Below are 24,259 nucleotides of genomic sequence, written 5' to 3' on the forward strand. Positions count from 1 at the left end.
GCTGCGGTCTGTGACCGGCTCCCGGTGCAGACGGCTCTCTGTTATGTTTCCTCACTTGGCTCATGCGAGCCCAGCCCAATTTTTACTCTTTAAGTGTGCGCGTGTGTGTATGTGTGTGTGGGTGGGGGGATATATGTGTATTGAGAGTGTGGGGGGTGAGTTGGAGGGTGGGGTGGGCTGCTTTTAACTATGTAAAGCACTTTGTGCTACATTTTTTCTGTATGAAAAGTGCTTTATAAATAAAGATTGATTGATTGATTGATTGTGTATTGTGGTGTGATGTATATGCAAATGCCAGCCGAGAGCTGCAGCCGCGGAATGAATAAGGATGGCTCTGAATAACAACCTGTGGACCTGTCGTGTCTCAACCACACCACAGTGGTGCCAAAATCCCGGGACGCGGTACGATGGGGAACAAACCAGAGCCAGGAAAGGGGGGAGCTGGCCCAAATGGTGGCCGAAATGGCAGCCACCCAGCTGGAGCAGGTGACGGAGGCACGGCGCCAGCAGGAATAGTTGCGGGACCAGGCTGACCGCCATCTGGGGCAAATCGCAGAGCTGCAATGATGCTCCAGGCGTGGTCCACACTGCTGCCGCTAACCCCACAGGTGGAACCTGGTGGTGGGGAAGCGGTGGAGGAGCCGTGTGGGGCACTTCGGCAGCCAGAGGTGGTGGATGAGGCGCATGGGGGTGCACGCTAGCCAGAGGAGGGGGAACAGCCGGCTGAAGGGCTACTTCTGTCGGGAGCAGTGGAGTGGTGGAGGAGAAGCTCCAACCAGAAGTGAACGAGGGGCAAGAGGGCCCGTGCCTGTTGGAGGGGGATGAGCCGCCGTATGAAAGGCTGCTCCAGCCGGGAGCAGTGGAGGAACCGTGTGGGGAGACAGAGGTCCCTGTGCCAGGGGAGCCTGCTCGACCTGGGTCCAAGGTCAAGGCGCGAGCTGCTCCAGAGCGACGGATGACGGCCCCAGCCGGCCATGAGCAGGGTTGTGCCGGCTATATTATAAAGACTCTGGTGTTTCCATGTGCATTGTGTTTAGTTTCACGTCCCCTGTGGTGTTATTATGTTCATTTGTATCAGCTGTTTTCCACGTGTTTCCACTTCCCCTCATCTCCTCCTATGTGTATTTTGTCTGTGCGTTTTCATTCATTCCTTATCTGTTTTTCTGGTTTGTATCCATGTCTTGCCATATTTCCAGGTTTATAAATTCATGGCAGGTTTTCGTGTTTCAAGTTTCTCATGTCAGGTTTCTATGTTCACGTTCACATTGCAGGGGTTTTTTATGTTTAGACTTAGCTCTCCTAGTTTAGGTTATGGTTTAGTTTGGCATTTGCCTTTTTAAAACTGTTTTATCACCCTAGAATAATGTTTACTCTTTCTGTGTCAGCACTTGGGTCCTCCTTCTCACTTCTACACAGTCATCTTCTCCACTAACTGTGAAAGAAGATTTGCAAAACTACAATGAAGTTTATCAGTTTTAACATTAGATATCATGTCTTTGTAGTGTATTCAATCAAATCAGTGCACCTTAGTATTCAGTATTAGGTCATGAAATCATTTTGGCCTTACTACTGGAGGCCTTGGCCTTACTAAGGGAGATTACTCTTTAATTTCTGCATTCCCCTTATTCTACTAGTGTACTTCTAGTGCATTGTTAACACTGTCAAAGCATCAAGATTTTGGTTTCAAACCTACATGAGGCCTGTGTGGCCTGTAAGTCCAAAATACAGTACAAGTTAGGCTAAGTTAAAGGTTAATTCTTAATTGGCTGAAGATGAAGAGGTGGGAGTGAAATGCCAAACTTAGTTTGGCTTATTCACATGGGCCTCTATGGCTAATGCTCTTTACTCTTAAGGAATCTTAAATCAAAATTAACCTGCAACAAAATGTTTGTGCTCTACGGATGCTGAAACTATTGATTACTAAATAGCAGGTAAAAACACTGAAAGTATCATGAAGAAATAACTTTTGTTATTTGTAAATAAAACATAAATAAACATAAAACAGTTCTTATTTAGTGGTAGTATATTTCCTCCACAAAAACTTGAAACTCCACACAATGCTTATTTAGTTTGAGTTACAGTAAGAATATTGCTGTATACAGTTAACTGATAAAGAAAATTCTCTTGGAGGTTTAACATAATACCTGTCACTTTAATTTATACTACTGGAGTTAGTAGATTTTTTACTCTTGAGTTCTTGTAATTCAAAATATAAAGCATAACATATTTATGTTACAATAAACATGTACCAGAGAAATCGTGATCAAAAAACAGGGAAAAACAGGTTTAAATTCTGCAGATTAAATTTATAACAATGATGCAAAAAACGCAGAATAAATCAATTTCAAGACTTTAATATTTAACAAAACTATTTTTAAAATAGCTTAAGAATCTTAACAATTCAGAATTAATGCATCAAATTTTTTCTTTTTTTTGGCAGGGGGTGGAGAAAGCAAGCTTTTCAGGTGTTTAAAAATTTCCTTCATTTTAAGCCCATATACAAATGGATTGAACAAAGGATGATACAAAGCTAGTTGTAATGTCATTATTAAGCGTACAGTTTTTGGAAAATCTGATTCCACTCGGGCTATAACGACATCATAGCAACCTAAACAGGAAAAGGTAATTAAAACTGTAAGGTGGGGTAAACAGGTCTCTGCAGCTTTCTTCCTAATTTCTTTACAACTTCGATAAGACATTAAGAATATTTTTGTGTATGTGTAAAGTATGAATAACAGAGGGAGTATTCCAAGATCTAGCAAACAAACCAAAGCAAAGGCAGCAAATAATTCTGATCTTACACACTGAAAAGTATAAATTCTGTTGTTACAAAATGTTTCATTTAAATAAAAGGAACACAATTTAGCTTTAGCACTCCCTATTGCTTGGATTGTCATATAAAAGCAGGCACAAGCAAAGCTATGAACAGGAAAATACTCACAGTCTTTTTTTCTCATGATGGTTGGATATTGAAGAGATTTGCATATAGCCACATATCTGTCATAGGCCATGGCTGCCAAGAGAAAAAACTCTGAGCAAGCTAGACTGTAAAACAGAAAATACTGAAAAAGACATGCCGAATAGGATATGACCTGTTTTTCAGATAAAAAGTCATTGAGATATTTAGGGTAAACAGCTGTAGAGTAAAGAGCACCTTTTTTTGCACCATTTGCGTCTGTTACGCAACCATTACAATCTCTGGAAAAATAGGCCTAAATTCCATCAGTTTATGACTTTCCCCATCAGGGGAAATAAAACATTGGATGACTGCTACAGCAACATCAGAAATCGCTTTTCAGCTGAACCAAAATCCCACTTTGGAAAGTCTGATCACAGTAATCCGGGTCAAACCAGTTTACAACAAAAGGCTAAAGACAAAGCCCTACCTGAACTGAAAGTGTGAAAGCTAGCCTGCAGGGACGCTTAGAGGCCACAGACTGGAGCACTTTCAAAGAGGCCCCACAGGCAAAAACTATGAATACACAGAGACTGTGAGTGACTACATTAGCTGGTGCATGTCCATAGACGCCCCTCCCAGGACAGTGCATATGTTCCGCAACCGAAAACCCAGGTTTAATTGTGACGTAAAACAGAAAAATCAGGAAGCGAGAAGACAGAATGAAACCCCAACTTTGAGGCAGCAAGCCAAAGGGAAACAAGGATACCGACCCCAGCCTGCCGCCTCTCACCCATGGCAACTGCAGCCTGTGACAGAGGTCCTCTTCAGGGGACTGGTTCCAGAGCACAAGCCATGCGTTGAGGTGACCCACACTATATCTAGCCAGTACCTCTCAAACTCATGCACGAAGTCAGGCTCTTTCCCCACCAGAGAGGTGACAGTCCATGTCCCAATTGCTAGTCTAGGTAGCCGGGAATCGGTCCGCAAGGCCCTCTGCTCCTGGCTGCCATCAGGCAGACATTGCACACAACCCCTACAGTGCCTCCTGCCAGTGGTGGGCCTACAGAAGGATGGGCCCATGTCCCTTTTTTGGGCTGTGCCCGGCCGGTCCCCATGGACTAAGGCCCAGCCACGAGATGCTTGCCCTCAGGCATGGGCCAGACATGGCTCCAGAGCAGGGCCCCGGTAACTCTGTCCCGGGCAGGATGAACTGTTGCCTTAATTTTCTACTCATAGGGGTCCTTTGAATTGCTAGTTGTCTGGTCCCTCATCCAGGACCGATTTGCCATGGGAGACCCTACCAGGGGCCAAAAGCCCCCCAACAACATAGCCCCTGGGATCCCTGGGACACACAAACCCCTCCACCAAGATAACGTCTGTAGCCAATTCACGGAAGGGTAGCCCCAGTGTTCAACAGCTAAATTCAGCTGGCTCCAAGTCTTAAAAAAAACCTGTTAAAATATTTAACTGCACTGTCTGAATTTAGTTTTTAGGAACACCATAAATAGGGCTAAAACAAACCAATTTATGTGCAGTGCATAGAGATGTGCTGAAAAATCTCACTTTGGTCATTTTACTGACAAGTTATAAAACATGATATAACTACAATGTTGAATATTGAGGAGACAAACAGGACAAAAAAAGAACAAGACTACAGAGAAGATTAATTTATTTAGTGAAACATGATTTCCTGTGACAACCCCACAGCTGCAATGTATCCAGTGTCACCCTGAAGTTATTGAGGTTAAAGCAGTACTTATGATACAGTTACAATGTCTCCAGTGTAACTCAGCTGTTAACCCATGAGGTCTATTTTAAAGCTTCTTATGCATGATATTATTCTAATATTAAATGTACAGAGTGTGTCTTTCACAAATCCAAACTGGAAGCTGGATCCATACAAGATGGGCCATAGAACTGAAGACTTGGCCTCCTATTCTACTTTTAAAGACTCCAGGAACCACATGTAAGCCTGCAGTCTGAAAGGGAAGTGCTCAGAGTTTGTATGTGAAGGAAATTATTTTAAATTAAATTCTGGATTTGACTGGGAGCCAGTTAAGAAGAACTAATAGCAGAGAAATATGGTCTGCGAACTGGACAGTACGCACTACCAGACTGGATGGTCCCGGATTGATATGTTCACACTATTAACAAAAGCTCTTATCTCTGCTAAATTCTACACACACAGGTTATTGAATTTATAGCATTTACTCACAAGGAATTTAATTGCTCCTGTAAAATTAAATTATTTGCTTGGATTAAGTTTTTTCTAGTGTGTGACTTATAATAGAAAAATAATTCCATAATCCTGTTCCTTCTAGTACAATGGAGCAGATACCAGTCCTGCTGGAGGTATTGAACTACATGTGCAACTAGTTTCCAGGTATTGTCTAATGCTACCAGTAGTGATACTGCCTGTAGGCAAAATCAAAACTAGTGAAAAAATCACCACCTTGTCGTGGTGGAGGTGTTTGTGTGTCCCAGAGATCCCAGGGGCTATGTTGTCTGGAGGCTTTTGTCCCCGGGTACGGTATCCCATGGCAAATTGGTCTTGGATGAGGGACCAGACATAGAGCAATTTAGAAAACCCCTATAACAAGACCATCAAGGGAACAGTTCACCCTGCCCAGGAAAGGGTTACCGGGGCCCCACCCTGGAGCCAGGCCTGGTGAGGGTGCCCGAGGGCGAGCATCTGGTGGCCGGGCCTTAGTCGGGCACCGTGGACTAAAAAAGGGACATGGGCCCATCTTCCTGCAGGCCCACCATCCGCAGGAGGCACCGTAGGGGTCGGGTTCAATGTGAGTCGGGCGGTGGCCAGTAGCGGAGGACCTGGTGGACTGATCCCCGGCTACCAAGACTGGCAATTGGGACATGGAATGTCACCTCTCTGGTGAGGAAGGAGCCTGAGTTAGTGGGTGAGGTTGAGAGGTACCAGCTAGATATAGTCGGGCTCATGTCAAAGCATGGCTTGGGCTCTGGAACAGCCTCCTGGAGAGGGGCTGGACTCTGTCTCAGTCTGGAGTTGCCCCCGGTGAGAGGCGGCAGACTGGGGTGGGTATCTTGGTATCCCCTCAGCTTGATGCTGGTATGTTGGGGTTTCTCCCAGTGGACGAGAGGATTTGTTCCCTTCGCCTTCGGGTCAGGGAACGGGTTCTGACCGTTGTCTGCGCTGATGTGCCGAGCGGCAATTCAGAGTACCCAGCCTTCTTGGAGTCCCTGGGTGGGGTACTGGAGGGTGCTCATCCTGGGGACTCTGTTGTCCTACTGGGAGACTTCAGTGCTCACGTGGGCAATGACAGCAAGACCTGGAGGGGCGTGAATGGGAGGAACGGCCTCCCGGATCTGAACCCAAGTGGTGTTTTGTTATTGGACTTCTGTGCAAACCACAGTTTGGCCATAACAAACACCATGTTCAAACACAAGAGTGTCCATAAGTGCACGTGGCACCAGGACACTCTAGGCCACGGGTCGATGATCGATTTTGTAAACCCTGAGGCCATTTGTTTTAGACACTCGGGTAAAGATAGGGACTGAGCTGTCAACTGATCACCACCTGGTGGTGAGTTGGATCAGGTGGCGTGGGAGGCGCCTAAAAGTACAGTGAGGGTGTGCTGGGAATGCCTAGCAGAGGCCCCGGTCCGGAAATTCTTCAAATCACACCTCCGGCAGAGCTTCAACAGCATTCCGAGGGAGACTGGGAACATTGAGTCCCAATGGACCATGTTCAGCACCTCCATTGCCGAAGTCGCTGCAGTGAGCTGCGGCCGCAAGCTAGTTGGTGCCTTTTGTGGTGGTAATCCCTGAACCAAATGGTGGACACCAGAGGTGAGGGGAGCCAACAAGCTGAAGGAGTCCTACTGGGCTTGTTTAGCCTGTGGGACTCCGGAGGCAGCTGATAGGTACCGACAGGCCAATGCGGAATGTGGCGCGGGTGGTGGCTGAAGCAAAAACTTGGGTGTTTGAGGAGTTCGGAGAGGCCATGGAAAAAAACTTTTGAACTGCCTCGAAGAGATTCTGGCAAACCGTCAGGCGGCTCAGGAGGGGAAAGCTGTGTTCTACCTGCACTGTGTATAGTGCGGGTGAAGTGCTGCTGACTTCGACTGAGAAAATTGTCGGGCGGTGAAAAGAATACTTCAATGACCTCCTCAATCCCGCTGGCACGTCTTCTGTGGCGGAGGCAGAGTCTGGGGACGAAGGGGATGACCTGCCAATCTCTGGGGGCGAGATCACTGAGGCAGTTAAACAACTCCTTGGTGGCAGAGCCCCTGGGGTGGATGAGGTCTGCCCCGAGTTCCTGAAGGCTCTGGATGTTGTAGGGCTGTCTTGGTTGACATGTCTCTACAATGTTGTATGGCGATCAGGTTCAGTACCCCTGGACTGGCAGTCCGGGGTGGTGGTCCCCATCTTTAAGAAAGAGGAATGGAGGGTGTGTTCCAACTACAGGGGAATCACACTCTTCAGCCTCCCTGGGAAAGTCTATGCCAGGGTACTGGAGAGGAGAGGCCATCCATTAGTTGAACCTCGGATACAGGAGGAACAATGCGGTTTTCGTCTGGTTGTGGAACACTGGATCAGCTCTTTATCCTCTCAAGGATACTTGTGGGGTGTATGGGTGTTTGCTCAATCAGTCTACAGTACATGTGTCTTGTGGTCTTGGAGAAAGCATTCAACCGTGTCCCTCAAGGGTCCAGTGGGGTGGGGGGTGCTCCGGGAGCATGGGGTATCTGGCTCATTGCTACGGACGGCCATTCAGTCCATTAAACAACCGTTGCAAGAGCTTGGGCCGCATAGCCAGCAATAAGTCGGACTCGATCCTGGTAGGTGATGGGCTCCGCCAGTGCTGCCCTTTGTCACCGATTCTGTTCATAATTTTTATCGACAGAATTTCTAGGCATAGCCAAGTGGCGGAAGGCTTTCACTTGGGTGGTCCCAGGATCGCATTTATGCTTTTTGCTGATGATGTGGTTCTGTTGGCTTCATCGGGTGATGGCCTCCAGCTCCCCTTGGAACGGTTTGTAGCCGAGTGTGAAGCCGTGGGAATGAGAATCAGCACCTCCAAATCAGAGGCCATGGTCCTCAGCCGGGAAAGGGTGGAGTGCCCACTCCGGGTCAGAGACGAGTTCCTGCCCCAAGTGGAGGAGTGTAGCGAGTGTAACGATAGCAACGGGTCTTGTTCACGAGTGACGGGAGAAGGGGACGGGAGATCGACAGACAGACGGTGCAGCTGCCGCAGTGATGCGGCCCCTGTGATGAAGCGAGAGCTAAGTGTAAAAGCAAAGCTCTCAATTTACCGGTCGATCTACGTCCCTACCTCACTTATGGTCACGAGCTGTGGGTAGTGACCAAAAGAATGAGATCGCAGACACAAGCGGCGGAAATGGGATTCCTCCAAAGGGTGGCTTGCCTCTCCCTTAGAGATAGGGTGAGAAGTTGGGCTATTCAGGAGGGGCTCAGAGTAGACAAGGTGACAAGGATGCCTCCTGGGTAAGGATTTCCGGGCATGTCTCACCGAGAGGAGGCTGCGGGGCAGACCCAGGACACACTGGAGAGATTATATCTCTTTCTGGCGTGGGAACACCTTGGTGTTCCCCCGGACAAGCTGGAGGAGGTGACTGGGGAGAGGGATCTCTGCTTGGGTTGCTGCCCCCGTGAATTTCTGGCTCGTATATACATTGGCAAACCAGACCTCTGCAGATTACAACGCTTCAGAGAATAAACATAGTAAATAGTTACATCCACCTACAACCACAATGCTTGACAGTAAGTCGTATATGGAATGAAATATGGGCTGAACACAAGGCTGCCTGTAGTAGGCCAAAAGAAAAAACCGCATCTTAGTGATAGCAACGGGACTAGCTTCTTATGTACCAAATTACACTGCTAAAATCAAACAAGCATCATTCCAATCTTACAATACTCACATGGTAAGCACGCACACAGTACTAAATCACACAGAAATGCAGGTAAATACGTTACTCCTCCGACACACCTCTCATCTGTGCAGAACTGCGCTGAACACGTTCCCAACCGGAAGCACAGATACCAAGGTGCATCATGGGTAACGTAGTATAAAACAGTTACAGTGAACAAGCGGACGTTTAACACCTTCCTTTATACTTGTCTGCAGGGAGACAGAAAGACATCACAGAAATAAAACATATATATCAGAGGAACCTTCAGTCAAAAAGTAGCACAGACCTTCTCTCTCTCTCTCTCTTTTATAAATGTAGAAGGCGCTCTTTGATTTATCTACAGGAAACTGATTAGATAAAATGTGCCTACTGTCTATGATCGTGTGTGCATGTGTGTGAATGTGAACAGCAATTTTATGCATGGGAGACAAGGAATAGGACAAAAGTAGAGAAGAAAGGAAACCTATTGCACACACACCACTCCTCATTTCTTTAAAGAGCTATAAACACACATCAGTCACTAAGCCTTGGGCCCAGAGGAAACAAAGAAGTAAAAGGAAAGAAAGATTAAAGGGAAAAGAAAGAAGGAAAGATAGAAAGAACAGTAACCCACTGACTGCTTAAGTGTGGCCAGCTTGATAGCAGTTTATTTTATTTTGTCTAACATCCATCCATCCATCCATCTTCATCCGCTTTATCCGAGGCCGGGTCGCGGGGGCAGCAGCCTAAGCAAAGAGGCCCAGACCTCCCTCTCCCCAGCCACCTCCTCCAGCTTATCCGGGGGAACACCAAGGCGTTCCCAGGCCAGCCGAGAGATATAATCTCTCCAGCGTGTCCTGGGTCTGCCCCGGGGCCTCCTCCCGGTGGGACATGCCTGGAACACCTCACCCAGGAGGTGCCCAGGGGGCATCCTTGTCAGATGCCCGAACCACCTCAGCTGGCTCCTTTCGATGTGGAGCAGCAGCGGCTCTACTCTGAGCCCCTCCTGGATGGCCGAACTTCTCACCCTATCTCTAAGGGAGAGGCCAGCCACCCTTCGGAGGAAGCTCGTTTCTGCCGCTTGTATCCGCGATCTCGTTCTTTCGGTCACTACCCACAGCTCGTGGCCATAGGTGAGGGTAGGGATTTTGCGCATTTTGTCTAACAGTGTATTCTTGTATTGTTACCATTTTGTGATACTCCCTTTTCAGAACAAAGGGGAGTTTTCTTTTTCTCCACCTTTAGACTTTCTCACAGTTCAGACCATATTGCTTCATAAAACAGTAATTCCAATGTAATCTCTCTAGTTTGTAAGATATTCAGATAAGAATTCATACAATAAGGTCTGATCTAACAGACCTCAAGAACAGTTACATATTCATCGATTTAGTCTTCATCACCTCTCGTACACATATTTGAGAAAAAAAGGAATATTTTTATGAAATGCAATCAGGTCGCCCTCTTCTTTTACACTCCCCTGCATTACTAGTGTACTACTGGTGTAATGTTATCACTGTCACAGCATCAAGGTTCTAGTTTCAAACAGGCCTCAGGCAGGCTTGTTTGATTTGTTTGATTTCTTCACAAAGCTATGTATGTTTAACAATAAAAGGGTTTATTTTGTTATTTGCAAATTGTGTCATAGACCACACAACATTTGTCCCTACTCAGTATACAATTTCTAAAAATAAAAGCTCAGAGAGGAAAGATTTAATTTTGTTTTCACAGAAGTACAGCTGTAAATGTTATACATTTTGCAAATTTATTTAAAGAAAAGTAAAAATTAACACTGTATAAAATTAACGGATGAAGAAAACTCTCTGAACATAGTATATGTCAGCATTAGTTTAATTCATTTTGCTGGAATTTGTAAATGTTTTACTCTTGAGTTCTTGTGCTGTGCAGCAGTCTAAAAACCAGTATTTTAATTGTAACTATAACATTTAAACTATAACATTTATGTTACAATAGACATGCACCCTGAGCAATCATAAACAGTAAAAACATTTTAAATTCACTGATTAATTTATTCAAAAAAAGGTGTAAAATATGTGGACCAAATCAATTTCATGAGTTTATAATATTTAATAAGTACATTTTCTGAAATGAGGAATTTATTGACGCATCAAATAATTTTTGTTGGACAAAACAACCTTTTTAGATGTTTAGAAATTTCCTTCATTTTAAACCCGTATATTAATGGATTAAATAAAGGTTGATACAAAGCTAGCTGTAATGACACTATAAAGCGTGCAGTTTTAGGGAAATCTGATTCCACTCGAGATATGGTTACATCATAGACACCTAAACAGGAAAAGCTCACTAAAACCAGTATGTGGGGTAAACAGGTCTCTGCAGCTTTTTTCTTGATTACTTTACGACTGTTTTAAGAGACCATAAAGATTTTTGTGTATGTGAAAACTATAAAAAGAAGAGGAAGTATCACAAAATCAAAATAACAAATTATACCAAATACAGTAACTAACCTTGATCTTACACACTGAAGAGTGTAAATTGCATTGTTACAAAATATTGATTTTAAATGAAAGGAACACAGTTTACTTTTAGCCATTCCTATTGCTTGGACTGCAATACTGTCAGGGTCCTGGGTCTGAGCGACCCAGGATCCCTGAGCAGTTATGTATTATATTATTATTATTGTATGTATATTTGGTGTTGCTGTCTTTCTCCCTGTTTGCGTGTGTGTATATGTGTTTCGGCGGGCGCCTTCAGGCCTGGTGGGTGTGGCCCTGCTGACGGTCTGGCCACACCTGAAGCCACACACCTGCTGCTGATCAGGCCTCGTTGGGGGAGCTACTTAGGAGAGTCTTGGAGCTCCCACCGACGCGGGATCATTCCGTGAGACTTCATGTTAGTCATCCTGTTGAGCTAGGTTAGTGTGTGTATGCCCGCGGTCCTGACAGCTGCGTCTATTGTGTCCCCAGGAGAAGTGTGGAGCGCCAGACGGCAGCCAGCATGAGGAGTGCTGAGACACGGGAGCGGAGAGCACTGAGGCACGAACTATTCACGGAGAGACACGACACTGGAGTCAGGGAAAGCACGGGGATTTATTGTTGTTTTGTTCCACCACTGTAAATAAACGCACTGCTTGTACATAGAGCACCGCGCCTGGGTCCTCCTTCCCCACACCCCCCACGGTTTGCCATGCCGAACCGTGACAAATACAGGTACAAGCCAAGCTATGACCAGGAAAATACTCACAGTGCTTTTTCTCATGATGGTTGGATATTGTAGAGGTTTGCATATAGCCATATATCTGTCATAGGCAATGGCTGCCAAGAGAACAAACTCTGAAGAACCCAGAGAATAAATTATGGAAAACTGAAAGAGACATGCTGAATATGATATGATTTGTTTTTTAGATAAAAAGTCAATCAGGAGTTTTGGGTAAATAGTTGTGGCGTAAATAACAACGTTCAGTAGCAATGCTGCAATAAAAGTGTACATAGGTTTGTGGAGATTTTTGTGGATCAAAATGAGGTATATAATAATAGAGTTACTGCAAGTTATTAGAATATATAATGTGAACATAATAAAAAAATAAAAATATCTGTATTAATTTCCACATGTCTATCAAAACTTATATAGGTAACATTTAATTCTTCATCCATTAATGTTTTAAAAAACTACAAAATGTTTCATTAAACAAATTGCGCAAGGTGAATAAATGGAAAATATTGAAAAATGCACCATCATGCAAACAGTGAGCAGTTACAGTCTGTGGAAGGTTTTTATCAGACAAATTAAGCCTCAAGGAGCTGAACACTGGAGGTTCATCTCACCCTTTTCATTCTCTTTTGCTTAGCACTGCACAACTTCAACACAAATTTTTTTTAGCTGAGATATGAAATCTTACACAATGGACTAGATTGAACTGGTTTAACTTGAGAAATGGAATTTAGGATGGATGCAAATAGTGGCAGGTAACTTAAGTGCTGAAGCGCTAATCACAGAGTTGATTTCATAAGATCTGATGTAGGAGCAAGCTTGCAAGACAAGGACTTTACAGGAATTTCTTTATCTGACCGGGGTGTATTCGGTTCAGTGCCCTTGAGCAAGGCCTCATCGCCAATCAAAATTGATGGGTGATATTACAGAAGCCTCAAACAGAGATAAACCTGAGCTTATCTCAGGCTTATCTCTGCTCTGGCTTCTCCAGTCTGCATGTCAAATATCCTTGGGCAAGATACTAACTATGGGCAGAACTTTGTGTCATCAGAAACTGAATTTAAATAAATTAAATTCAAATTGTAGTTTAGTGTCAGGTGCTCCTTAGGCTTGCTAAAAGCTACTGGTGCTTCTGCGGACCAGACAAAGGGGACTCTACTGGAAGTGAGTGGTGTAAAGGGTGCAGTTACCTGGCTATAGTTGTAAATGAACCTATAGTAGAAACTAAGGAAGCCAAGGATGTACTGCAACAGTTGTCGACTAGGCTGGGAGTAGGCCACTGGGTCATAACCCGCACATTCACTGGATCAGTCTTCACTTGCCGTCTTTGCCAGTCCGAGAAAGTGACAGAGGAAGAATGTAATTCACATTTTTCAGCCTTTAAACCCAACCTGTTCTCCAGAAGCTATTGCAGGATACTGCAGACATTGATGACATGCTATTCAGGGAACTTGAAAAAAATATGTCATGCAGGTAAGCAAAATATTGATAAAAAAAATATAAATTTTTAAGTCTCTTAATACATCATTAAATAGAGCCTTCAAGACATTCGGAGCATTAGGGTGTCACTAATACCTGAAGTGACCTAGGGGTAGTGTTGGGCAAGTTACTTTGAAAAAACAACTAGTTATAGTAACTAGTTACTTCTTGAATAAAGTAATTGAGTTAGTAACTGCATGTCTTGGGACTGTGGGAGAAAGCCGGAGTACCCGGAGGGAACCCACGCAAACACGGGGAGAACATGCAAACTCCACACAGAAAGACCCCGCCTGATGGTGGAATTGAACTCAGAACCATCTTGCTGTGAGGCCACAGTGCTAACCACAGCAGTTTGTGGGGTTAGGGTAATTGATTAATCCAAATTGCCCATAGGTGTGAATGCGGGAGTGAATGTGAGTGCGAATGGTTGTCTGTCTCTGTGTGTTAGCCGTGCGACAGACTGGCGACCTCTCCAGGGTGTACCCTGCCTCTCGCCCTATGACAGCTGGGATAGGCTCCAGCGCCCCCCGCGACCCTGAAAAGGATAAGCATAAGCGAATGGATGGATGGAGTTAGTAACTGAGGTATAATTGGCCATTATTGACTACTTTTGGTTTTACCTCTACATTTCGCCTTGAAAAAACTATTTACCTTGCCTTGTTTGGTATCATTCTTTACAACCTCACATGTTTGAATTGACTTTATTTTTTATTTTAACATACTATATTAAGATAAAATCAAAAATCAGACAAAAAACATAAATCCAGAGTAGAAAAACCCAAGATGGCGACACGTAAACTCTCGGCGTAGCGTCTCCCTCTGGACTGAAATAGGGCTTTGGACAAAGCAGGCCGGTCTAAATACTGACTCTGGGTAGGCAAACCTGAGTCTACCATGTCCGCCTCCACCTGGACTTTGGATTGACGGGCCGGAGCCTGCCGGTGCCTACTGCGTCTACTAGATTCCCGGGAGGGCAGGCTGGGCCCTGCCCTGTCCTCCTTGTCCTCCCCCGCTCGGACTTGGAGCTAGCAGGCCGGGGCCTGTTGCGTCCCCCAGACTCGGAGCTAATCAGGCCGGAGCCCGCTGCATTCCCCGGACTCGGAGCTGGCAGGCCGGAGCCGGCTACATTGTCCGTATTTCGAAGCTAACGAAGCCAGAGTCTGCTACACCGCCCGGACTCAGAGCTAACAGGACGGAGCCTGCTATACTGCCTGGACGCAGAGTTAACAGGCCGGAGACTGCTACACCGTCCGGACACGCAGCTAACAGGCCGGGCTGGAGCCTGCTACGACGCACCTCCATCTGATCCCCGGATTGCTTAGTCCACCTCCGCTCGGATTCGGAGCTAATAGGTTGGAGCCTTTTGTATTCACCCCCATTTTGGACCCTGGGCTATCATTATGAAGACAAGGACACTTATCGAAGCTTTATTGTGTGTATTCGTGGTTTGGGACTTGGGACATTGCGGTGCTCCTTGGGTGAGAACTGCAAAATATGAGCTGAGTATGGGTGAAACTTATTTTAGTGGCACTAGGTCAACTGTAGCAGTGCACCTGGAGTCACCAACGATTCATTTGGCTCTGGTTGTTAGCTTAAATCAATATGAAGTATTACCCAAATTACAAGGTTCCCTTGTTCTGTATAATCTTTCATGTTCACTTAAGAAAAAGCAGTATTTGTCGTTAACATCTGCAAAGTACGAAAATGCTTTTAAATGTAATATGAAACGAAGGTTAATGATGATTGTTTTACTTTTACTTATATCCGGAGATGTGCAACCAAATCCTGGACCTGAGTTGAAAAGTGTCCAGACCCCTGCCGATTTTAAATCTCAGCCAGGGTTAAAATGTGTTCATCTAAACGTACGCAGTTTATTACACAAGATGGACTTGGTCAGAATTTGGGCGAAATCGACAAACGCGGATATTGTGATTATCTCCGAAACTTGGTTGTCCAAATCTATTACAGATGATGACATCAACATAACGGGATACAATCTTTATTGTACAGATAGGCCTAGGAAAGGTGGAGGCGTAGCAATTTATGTTAAATCAAGATATGAAGTATCCATTGTTTTATCTGAATCTATTCCTAAACAAATGGAATTCTTGGCTTTGAATATTAAAATAGTAAAGTCTCTCTCTATAACAGTTGTTGGGTGCTATAGGCCTCCATCTGCTGTAAAGGAAACTTTATTATCTCTAAAGTATCTTCTGTCCAAATTAAATTATAACGAACTTCTATTGGCCGGAGACTTGAACTGGGACTGGCTGAATATAGCTTCTGATGAATTTAAATCCTTCTGTGACTCTGTTAATCTTAGCCAGTTGGTCAACCTACCTACAAGGCCAAATATAAAGAGTCCTGACAAATTTACTTTGATTGACCTAATTCTAACAAATGTCCCTCATAAGTTCCTGTCTCTAGGCGTGTTCTGTAATGATTTAAGCGATCATTGTGTAGTTGCTACCTGTAGGAACACTAAAATCCCTAAATGTAAACCGTGTATCATCTGTAAAAGAAATTTTAAAATATTTAATGAGCAAGCGTTTCATTATGATTTGTCCATGGTAAATTGAGAAAATTTGAGTCTGATACCAGACATCCATCTGGCTTGGGCTTATTTTAAAGAAATTTTTATGAAGATTTTAAATAAGCATGCACCTGCCAGAAAATTTAGGGTCAAGGGACGGGAGAACCCTTGGTTTTCATCGGAATTATCAGAGTCCATCCATCAGCGCAATGTGGCATGGGCAAAAGCTAGGAAAAACGATTCCCTGACTGACTGGTTAGATTTCAGGAAATTAAGAAACAAATGCACGACACTTATCAAGAAGGCTAAGTCAGAATATTATTTATCTGTTACTACAGAAAACCTCAATAACCCTCAGAAATTTTGGAAAGTAATTAAGTCCTTATCTATAAATAAAATATCACAGGCTCTTCCAAAATTCATTTTAAAAGATTCTGTCCCAGTTTATGACCAGTGTTGGTCAAGTTACTTGAAAAAAGTAATCAGTAACTAATTACTGATTACTTCCCCCAAAAAGTAATCCAGTTACTTTACTGATTACTTATTTTCAAAAGTAATTAATTACTTAGTTACTTTTTAAAAACACGATTTACAACCTGAATAGGTGATAAAGCGATAGATCTTTCAGCCCAATTCTACTTTTTCTGCATAATCCATCACACAAAATGTAATCAAATGGAAAAGTCCCTTTTTAAAACTTGTTTTATTAGTTTTAATCTTTTAACTTTATGCATCAAGCTATAATTTTATTATATGCAACATTCTCTGACTGGAAGAAATTTGTTTAATATTTAAACCTATTTTCTGCACATTCCAGCACATAAAATAATTTTTTTTGTGTGTTTACACTCACTCTTTCAAATAGATGCAAGTAAAACACAACAGAAAATAAATAAAGTCAAAGACTAGCGGTCCTTTTGCTCTATTTTCACCTGTAAAGCAGGAGCGGGGTAGGCGAAGGTTTATCCTGGTGCAGGTGTGCCGCAGCAGTCAGTTAAAGAATCCGCGAGTTTCCCTGTGAGTTTCCCATTACGTCGTAGCGTACTCGGTGCTTGCTTGGACGTTTAGGGTTTTTTTTTTTCGCAGTAGAAAGAAGTTTTCTTCCCATGCACAATGCTAATGGACGCTAATGTTTTTGTCACTTTTTATGGAATCAAACTCAAAGTAAGGTCAGTACTTCCACGCTTTCATACTCTCTCCCACGCTCGATATATGATCCACTGTTGATCTGCACACAGCTGTTGTCACGAACGTGGCACTTGCTTATGCTGGGCAGACACTGTGCGATTTTTTTCAGTCGCGCGATTCAGCTCCTGCTCAAACTGTACGATTGACTCGCAGGAGTTAGAAGTTCATAGGTCACGATGCAGGGTCTCACACTATACGGCCCGATGCTCTGATGCGACCTGAGTGCTCACACTGTGCGTCCATAAAATGAAGGTTATAACAGAAATTCTGTCGCTCGCTCTCCCTCTCTGTCTTTCACTCACACAGACACACCACCACCATCAACTTTGCTAAATTGCTAATGAAAAACATTGAGCAGCAGTGTAGATCCAACTATTTTCAAGGTTGTTGTGTCGTGATAATTTTGTGAGGCCACATCGAAAAGGCTCGGATGAGCTTTCCAAAGTTCTACAAGTTGTACCTCCATCGCTTGTGTCCAGATCACACGCTGCACTGCCGTGCTGCGCCGTCTTTTTCACTGACATTTGTGTTTGCGCGTGCGCAGTGTGACAAACTGCGGTGACAAACTGCGGTGACAAACTGCGGTGACACCCTCACGACCGTCGTGAGCGATTGATGATCGGGAGCTCGTCGTGAGGTGTTAATCACGTCTCGTTACCCCACGTATACTACACGATGCACGACGAAGGCCAAAATTGGGCTGATCGCCAAAACGGTCGCACGACTCAAAAATCGGCTCAAAATGGGCCAAAAATCGCACAGTGTAAGCCCAGCATTACATCACTGTCATGAGACATTCTCGCAAAAAAATCACGGTTTTAGTAACGCAGTAACGCAGCGTGCCTACGGCAAAGTAACGGTAATCTAATTACCGTTACTGCCCATCTCTGTTTATGACAGAACTGAGGTCTTAAATAGCTTTAACAAGCACTTCGTAGCTACTGGTTTTTTATTTAACTCTGTTGGAGCAGCCCCCATGATTCCCTGCACAGAACCCCAAACATATTTTGGGGAGCTTTTTGATTTTTCTCCTTTTTCTGTCCAGGAAGTGCATAAAGCTCTTAAAGCCTTAGATCACAGGAAACCCCCAGGGCAAGACTTAATAGAGCCCTATTTTCTGAAAATAGCAGCTGATTACATTGCACAACCTCTTACGATCGTTTTTAATCTTTCAATCCAAAATAAAGAAATTCCACTTGTTTGGAAGTCTGCTTTTGTTACGCCAATATTAAAAGGAGGCGACCCAGCCATTCTGACTAATTACAGGCCAATATCAAACTTGTGTGTCTTGGCAAAAGTCCTCGAGTCTCTCGTCAGTGAGCAATTAAAAGAGTTCTTGTACTCTAATGAAGTTCTCTCAAAACTGCAATCTGGGTTCAGAAAACAGCATAGTGCTGTTACGGCTGCCACAAAAGTGATAAATGACATACTTGTTGCTCTTGATAAAAAACAGCACTGTGCTTCTCTCTTTATCGACCTGTCAAAAGCTTTCGACACTGTGGATCACGCCATTTTAAAGCACAGGCTTCTTTCTTTGGGGCTGTCTAGACATGTCGTCTCCTGGTTCACTAACTATTTGAGTGACAGGACTCAATGCATTAAATGTGAAAATCTGTGCTCAGAACTTTTGAATATTCATACTGAGGTGCCACAGGGTTCAATTTTAGGACCTCTGTTGTTCATCATGTATATAAATGATTTGGGACAAAATGTGTCCAATGCTAGTATGCATTTTTATGCTGATGACACAGTTATTTATTCCTTTGGCTCAAACCTTGAAAAGGCAATAGAATCTTTGCAGAAAGCTTTTGACATGGTTCAGCACACACTTCTGGAGCTGAAATTGGTTCTCAATGCTGAAAAGACAAAGCTAATGTTGTTTTCAAACATGAAGAGATTTCCTCAAACTGTCCCTTTGGTGTCCACTCTTGAGGGAAACCTCATAGAAGTGGTGCATACGTATAAATATCTTGGCTTTTTAATTGATGATTCTCTGACCTTTAAATCTCACATAGACAATCTTGTGAAAAAACTCAAACTAAAATTGGGATTTTTCTTTCGAAACAAATTTTGCTTTTCTTTTGAGACAAAAAAGCGTCTTGTAAATGCCACATTTTTTATCTGTTTTAGATTATGGTGATCTGCTGTACATGAATGCTTCCGCCCAGTGTCTTCATAAGATTGACTCAGTATATCATGCCTCTTTACGGTTTATTACAAACTGTAGGGCCTTGACCCATTGTTGTGATCTGTACGCTCGAGTGGGATGGCCTTCGTTGTCCTCCAGGAGGTTTGTTCACTGGTGCATCTTTATTTATAAGGCCCTGCTTGGACAAATGCCCACCTACATTTGCGATCTGCTCACACGGAGAAGTACTGTTTCTTACAGCCTGCGTTCAAGTGATCTTTTTTTGCTCAATGTTCCATTTGTCAGAACTGAACTGGGAAAGAGGGCTTTTACTTATGCTGCCCCTTTCACATGGAACATGATGCAAAAAGACTGAAAGATAGCAGATCTTATTTCATTAAATGCTTTTAAGTCCAGATTGATAGAGCCAGAGAAAAATGTTTTTAAAATGTAATTGTTACTTATAATATGTATGTAACTTTGTAATTTCAACATGTTGTCGCCTCTTGGCCAGGACTCCCTTGAAAAAGAGGTTTTTAATCTCAATGGGACTTTTCCTGGTTAAATAAAGGTTAATAAATAAAGAAAAAAGAAAAAAGTTATATTTTTCACTGTAACAAACACAAACATTAACAAAACATTTTCATAACCTGAAATGCAAATATAAATGGTAAATTTTTAAAACGTATGCACAAGTCTTGCAAACCACAAAGTTATTTGTAGCTATGTACCTAAAAATGCAGCCAAGGCATTTTTTTAAATCACCATTTCAAACTATTTACAGAACAGTCAGACATTCTGCATCAAATAAGATGCCACACAAATTATTTGTTTCACTCCAAAAAATTATTTCTGTTCACTATAAGATAAAGGAGCCATCACTAGCCTAATACCTGTAGATGGTGTATCACTGCAGTCTGTCTTTGGTGGCTTTTTGGCAGCAAGTGCGACATTCAGCAGTTGCCTCATTGTTCTAACATACAAAAAAACAAAACAAAACTATTGGTTACACTACACACTAACTATACAACACACTAGCTACACACTCCAAACAAGCTAAAAGTCACAAATCTCTCACATCTCCATCTCTCATTACTCCAAAAACTTCCCCCTCTTCAATGAAATGCCACATGTTGCCATACCATTTTTTGATTGTTTGGCATTGTAAATCTTTACACCAATAGGAACTGGTGGGTTTTTTTGTGTTTTTCTTGCAAGCAGAGAGTGGTTTAAAGTGCTTTCCTTAGAAAATGCTGTTTTCACAGTTTCTTCCTGCAGTAGACATAGCGATAGTATTCAGGAAAAAACATTGTGTATAATTTTTTAATCATAACTCTGGTTTTACGTGGCCTATCAACGTAATTTAAAAACAGGTATATACAGGGAGTGCAGAATTATTAGGCAAATTAGTATTTTGTCCACATCATCCTCTTCATCCATGTTGTCTTACTCCAAGCTGTATAGGCTCGAAAGCCTACTACCAATTAAGCATATTAGGTGATGTGCATCTCTGTAATGAGAAGGGGTGTGGTCTAATGACATCAACACCCTATATCAGGTGTGCATAATTATTAGGCAACGTCCTTTCCTTTGGCAAAATGGGTCAAAAGAAGGAATTGACAGGCTCAGAAAAGTCAAAAATAGTGAGATATCTTGCAGAGGGATGCAGCAGTCTCAAAATTGCAAAGCTTCTGAAGCGTGATCATCGAACAATCAAGCGTTTCATTCAAAATAGTCAACAGGGTCGCAAGAAGCATGTGGAAAAACCAAGGCGCAAAATAACTGCCCATGAACTGAGAAAAGTCAAGCGTGCAGCTGCCAAGATGCCACTTGCCACCAGTTTGGCCATATTTCAGAGCTGCAACATCACTGGAGTGCCCAAAAGCACAAGGTGTGCAATACTCAGAGACATGGCCAAGGTAAGAAAGGCTGAAAGACGACCACCACTGAACAAGACACACAAGCTGAAACGTCAAGACTGGGCCAAGAAATATCTCAAGACTGATTTTTCTAAGGTTTTATGGACTGATGAAATGAGAGTGAGTCTTGATGGGCCAGATGGATGGGCCCGTGGCTGGACTGGTAAAGGGCAGAGAGCTCCAGTCCGACTCAGACGCCAGCAAGGTGGAGGTGGAGTACTGGTTTGGGCTGGTATCATCAAAGATGAGCTTGTGGGGCCTTTTCGGGTTGAAGATGGAGTCAAGCTCAACTCCCAGTCCTACTGCCAGTTTCTGGAAGACACCTTCTTCAAGCAGTGGTACAGGAAGAAGTCTGCATCCTTCAAGGAAAAACATGATTTTCATGCAGGACAATGCTCCATCACACGCGTCCAAGTACTCCACAGCGTGGCTGGCAAGAAAGGGTATAAAAGAAGAAAAACTAATGACATGGCCACCTCATTCACCTGATCTGAACCCCATTGAGAACCTGTGGTCCATCATCAAATGTGAGATTTACAAGGAGGGAAAACAGTACACCTCTCTGAACAGTGTCTGGGAGGCTGTGGTTGCTGCTGCACGCAATGTTGATGGTGAACAGATCAAAACACTGACAGAATCCATGGATGGCAGGCTTTTGAGAGTCCTTGCAAAGAAAGGTGGCTATATTGGTCGCTGATTTGTTTTTGTTTTGTTTTTGAATGTCAGAAATGTATATTTGTGAATGTGGAGATGTTATATTGGTTTCACTGGTAAAAAAAAATAATTGAAATGGGTATATATTTGTTTTTTGTTAAGTTGCCTAATAATTATGCACAGTAATAGTCACCTGCACACACAGATCAATCAATCAGTCTTTATTCATAAAGCACTTTTCATACAAAAAATGTAGCACAAAGTGCTTTACATAGTTAAAAACAGCCCACCCCACCCTCCAACTCACTCCCCACACTCTCATTAACATAAATGATGTGAATACACACATATCCCCCCCCCCACACACACACACACGTGCGCACACTTAAAGAGTAAAAATTGGGCTGGGCTCGCATGAGCCAAGTGAGGAAACACTATAACAGGGAGCCGTCTGCACTGGGAGCCGGTCACAGACCACAGCCTCCAGGCTGGGCACACAGCAGGAGGGAGGCAAAGGAGCCCCCCAGCCAGGCTGAGAGGACCCCCAGAGACCCAGCAGCCACGGTCGATCACAGTCCCGGTGCAGAAAGCCCCCTCTGAGGAAACACTGGAGATATGACACAATACGATGTATACAGGGTAAAATGATAAAATAAATAAGAACGGGATACAATATAAATATAAATATAAATAGAATAAGAAGATTAAAAAATTAATAACAATAAAATCAATAAATATTAGGTAAAGCCTAAATTAATAATAGAATAACAGGATAGAATAAATAAGCATAAAATTAATAAACGCTAAGTAAAAGCTAAATTAAAAAGGTGGGTCTTGAGCCTGTTCTTAAAAACATGTACGTTCTCTGCGGCCCTGAGCTCCTCCGGCAGGCTGTTCCACAGACGAGGACCATACCACTGAAAAGCTGCCTCTCCGTGAGTATGTGTTCTTTAGGGACAATCAAAAGGCCAGCACCAGAGGACCTCAGGGTCCGCGAGGGTTCATATGGTAAAAGCAGATCTGAGAGATAAGAAGGCCCAAGACCATTAAGACATTTAAAAACCAATAAAAGATCCTGAAACACACGGGGAGCCAATGCAGCGATTCTAAAACCGGTGTAATGTGGGCCCGCCCTCTGGTCTTCGTCAGCACACGAGCTGCCGAGTTTTGCAAAAGTTGTAAAGTTGAAATATTCTTCTTAGGAAGACCAGAGAGCAGGGCATTACAGTAATCAATGCGACTGGTAATAAAAGCATGCATCAGCATCAGCATCTCTGTGTTGGCCCAAGAGAGAATAGGGCGGACTCTGGCTATATTTTTTAGATGATAAAATCCAATTTTGGTTACATGTTTAATATGTGGGATAAAACCAAGCTCAGAGTCAAAAATAACACCCAGGTTTTTCACTTGTAGCGAAGGACATAGTGAAAATGCCTCTAATTTAGACAACAGTTTCTCTCTCTGAGCCTCAGGACCGACGATTAAAACTTCAGTCTTGTCCTGGTTAAGCTGTAAAAAGTTTTCTGCCATCCAAGATCTTATATCTAAAATACAGTTAAAAAGGGCATCCATTGGTCTGGTGTCATCAGGAGACATAGAGATGTACAGCTGCGTGTCATCAGCGTAACTGTGAAAGTTCACTCCATGCCTCCTGATGACACTGCGGAGAGGGAGCATATATAAATTAAAAAGTACAGGGCCTAAAACCGACCCTTGAGGCACACCACATGTCATTTTATGGATCTTAGAGGAGCATGTGATTATGCGAACATGCACCCGGTCAAATCTTTCTGCTCACCGGACCTGGAGTACCTGATGGTTAAGTGCCGGCCATTCTGGCTACCGAGGGAATTTACAGCAGTGATTATTACGGCTGTTTACATTCCCCCACAAGCCGACACTGACCGAGCACTCAGGGAACTGTACAGCGCGATCAGCAGCGAGGAAACCGCACACCCAGAGGCAGCGTTTATCACGACCGGGGACTTTAATAAGGGAAACCTGAAGAAAGTCTCACCAAAACTCCACCAACACATCCACTTCAACACTCGTGGAGACCAGCTACTTGACCACTGCTACACCTCTTTCCGGGATGCGTACAAAGCCCTCCCCCGCGCCCCATTCGGCCAATCAGATCACCGCTCCATCCTGCTCCTGCCCGCCTACAGGCAGAAGCTGAAACAGGAGGCTCCAACCCGGAGGGCGGTGCACTGTTGGACGGACCAATCGGAGTCTGCGCTGCGGAACTGTTTTGATCACGCGGACTGGGAAATGTTTCACGTGGCTGCTAGGGACATTGATGAGTACACAGACTCAGTCTGCGGATTTATCAGGAAATTCGTGGAAGATGTCGTCCCATCCAGAACAGTTAAATCCTTC

General features: G+C 43.7%; 2 protein-coding genes across 3 annotated transcripts in view; one reads left to right on the forward strand and one right to left on the reverse strand.

Annotated features, from left to right (window-relative positions):
* Positions 1 to 24,259, forward strand: part of LOC113007434 (syncytin-A-like) — a 445,664-nt gene that overhangs the window by 334,932 nt on the left and 86,473 nt on the right. The window lies entirely within an intron of this gene.
* Positions 6,767 to 14,129, reverse strand: LOC113007327 (olfactory receptor 6N2-like). The gene is given in 6 exon segments (XM_026143768.1): positions 6,767 to 6,849; positions 6,959 to 7,103; positions 11,114 to 11,364; positions 11,809 to 11,833; positions 11,971 to 12,361; positions 14,110 to 14,129. Coding segments are annotated over 6 exon segments (915 nt in total).

Source organism: Astatotilapia calliptera, chromosome 16 (assembly GCF_900246225.1).
Source record: "Astatotilapia calliptera chromosome 16, fAstCal1.2, whole genome shotgun sequence".
NCBI lineage: Eukaryota > Metazoa > Chordata > Actinopteri > Cichliformes > Cichlidae > Astatotilapia > Astatotilapia calliptera.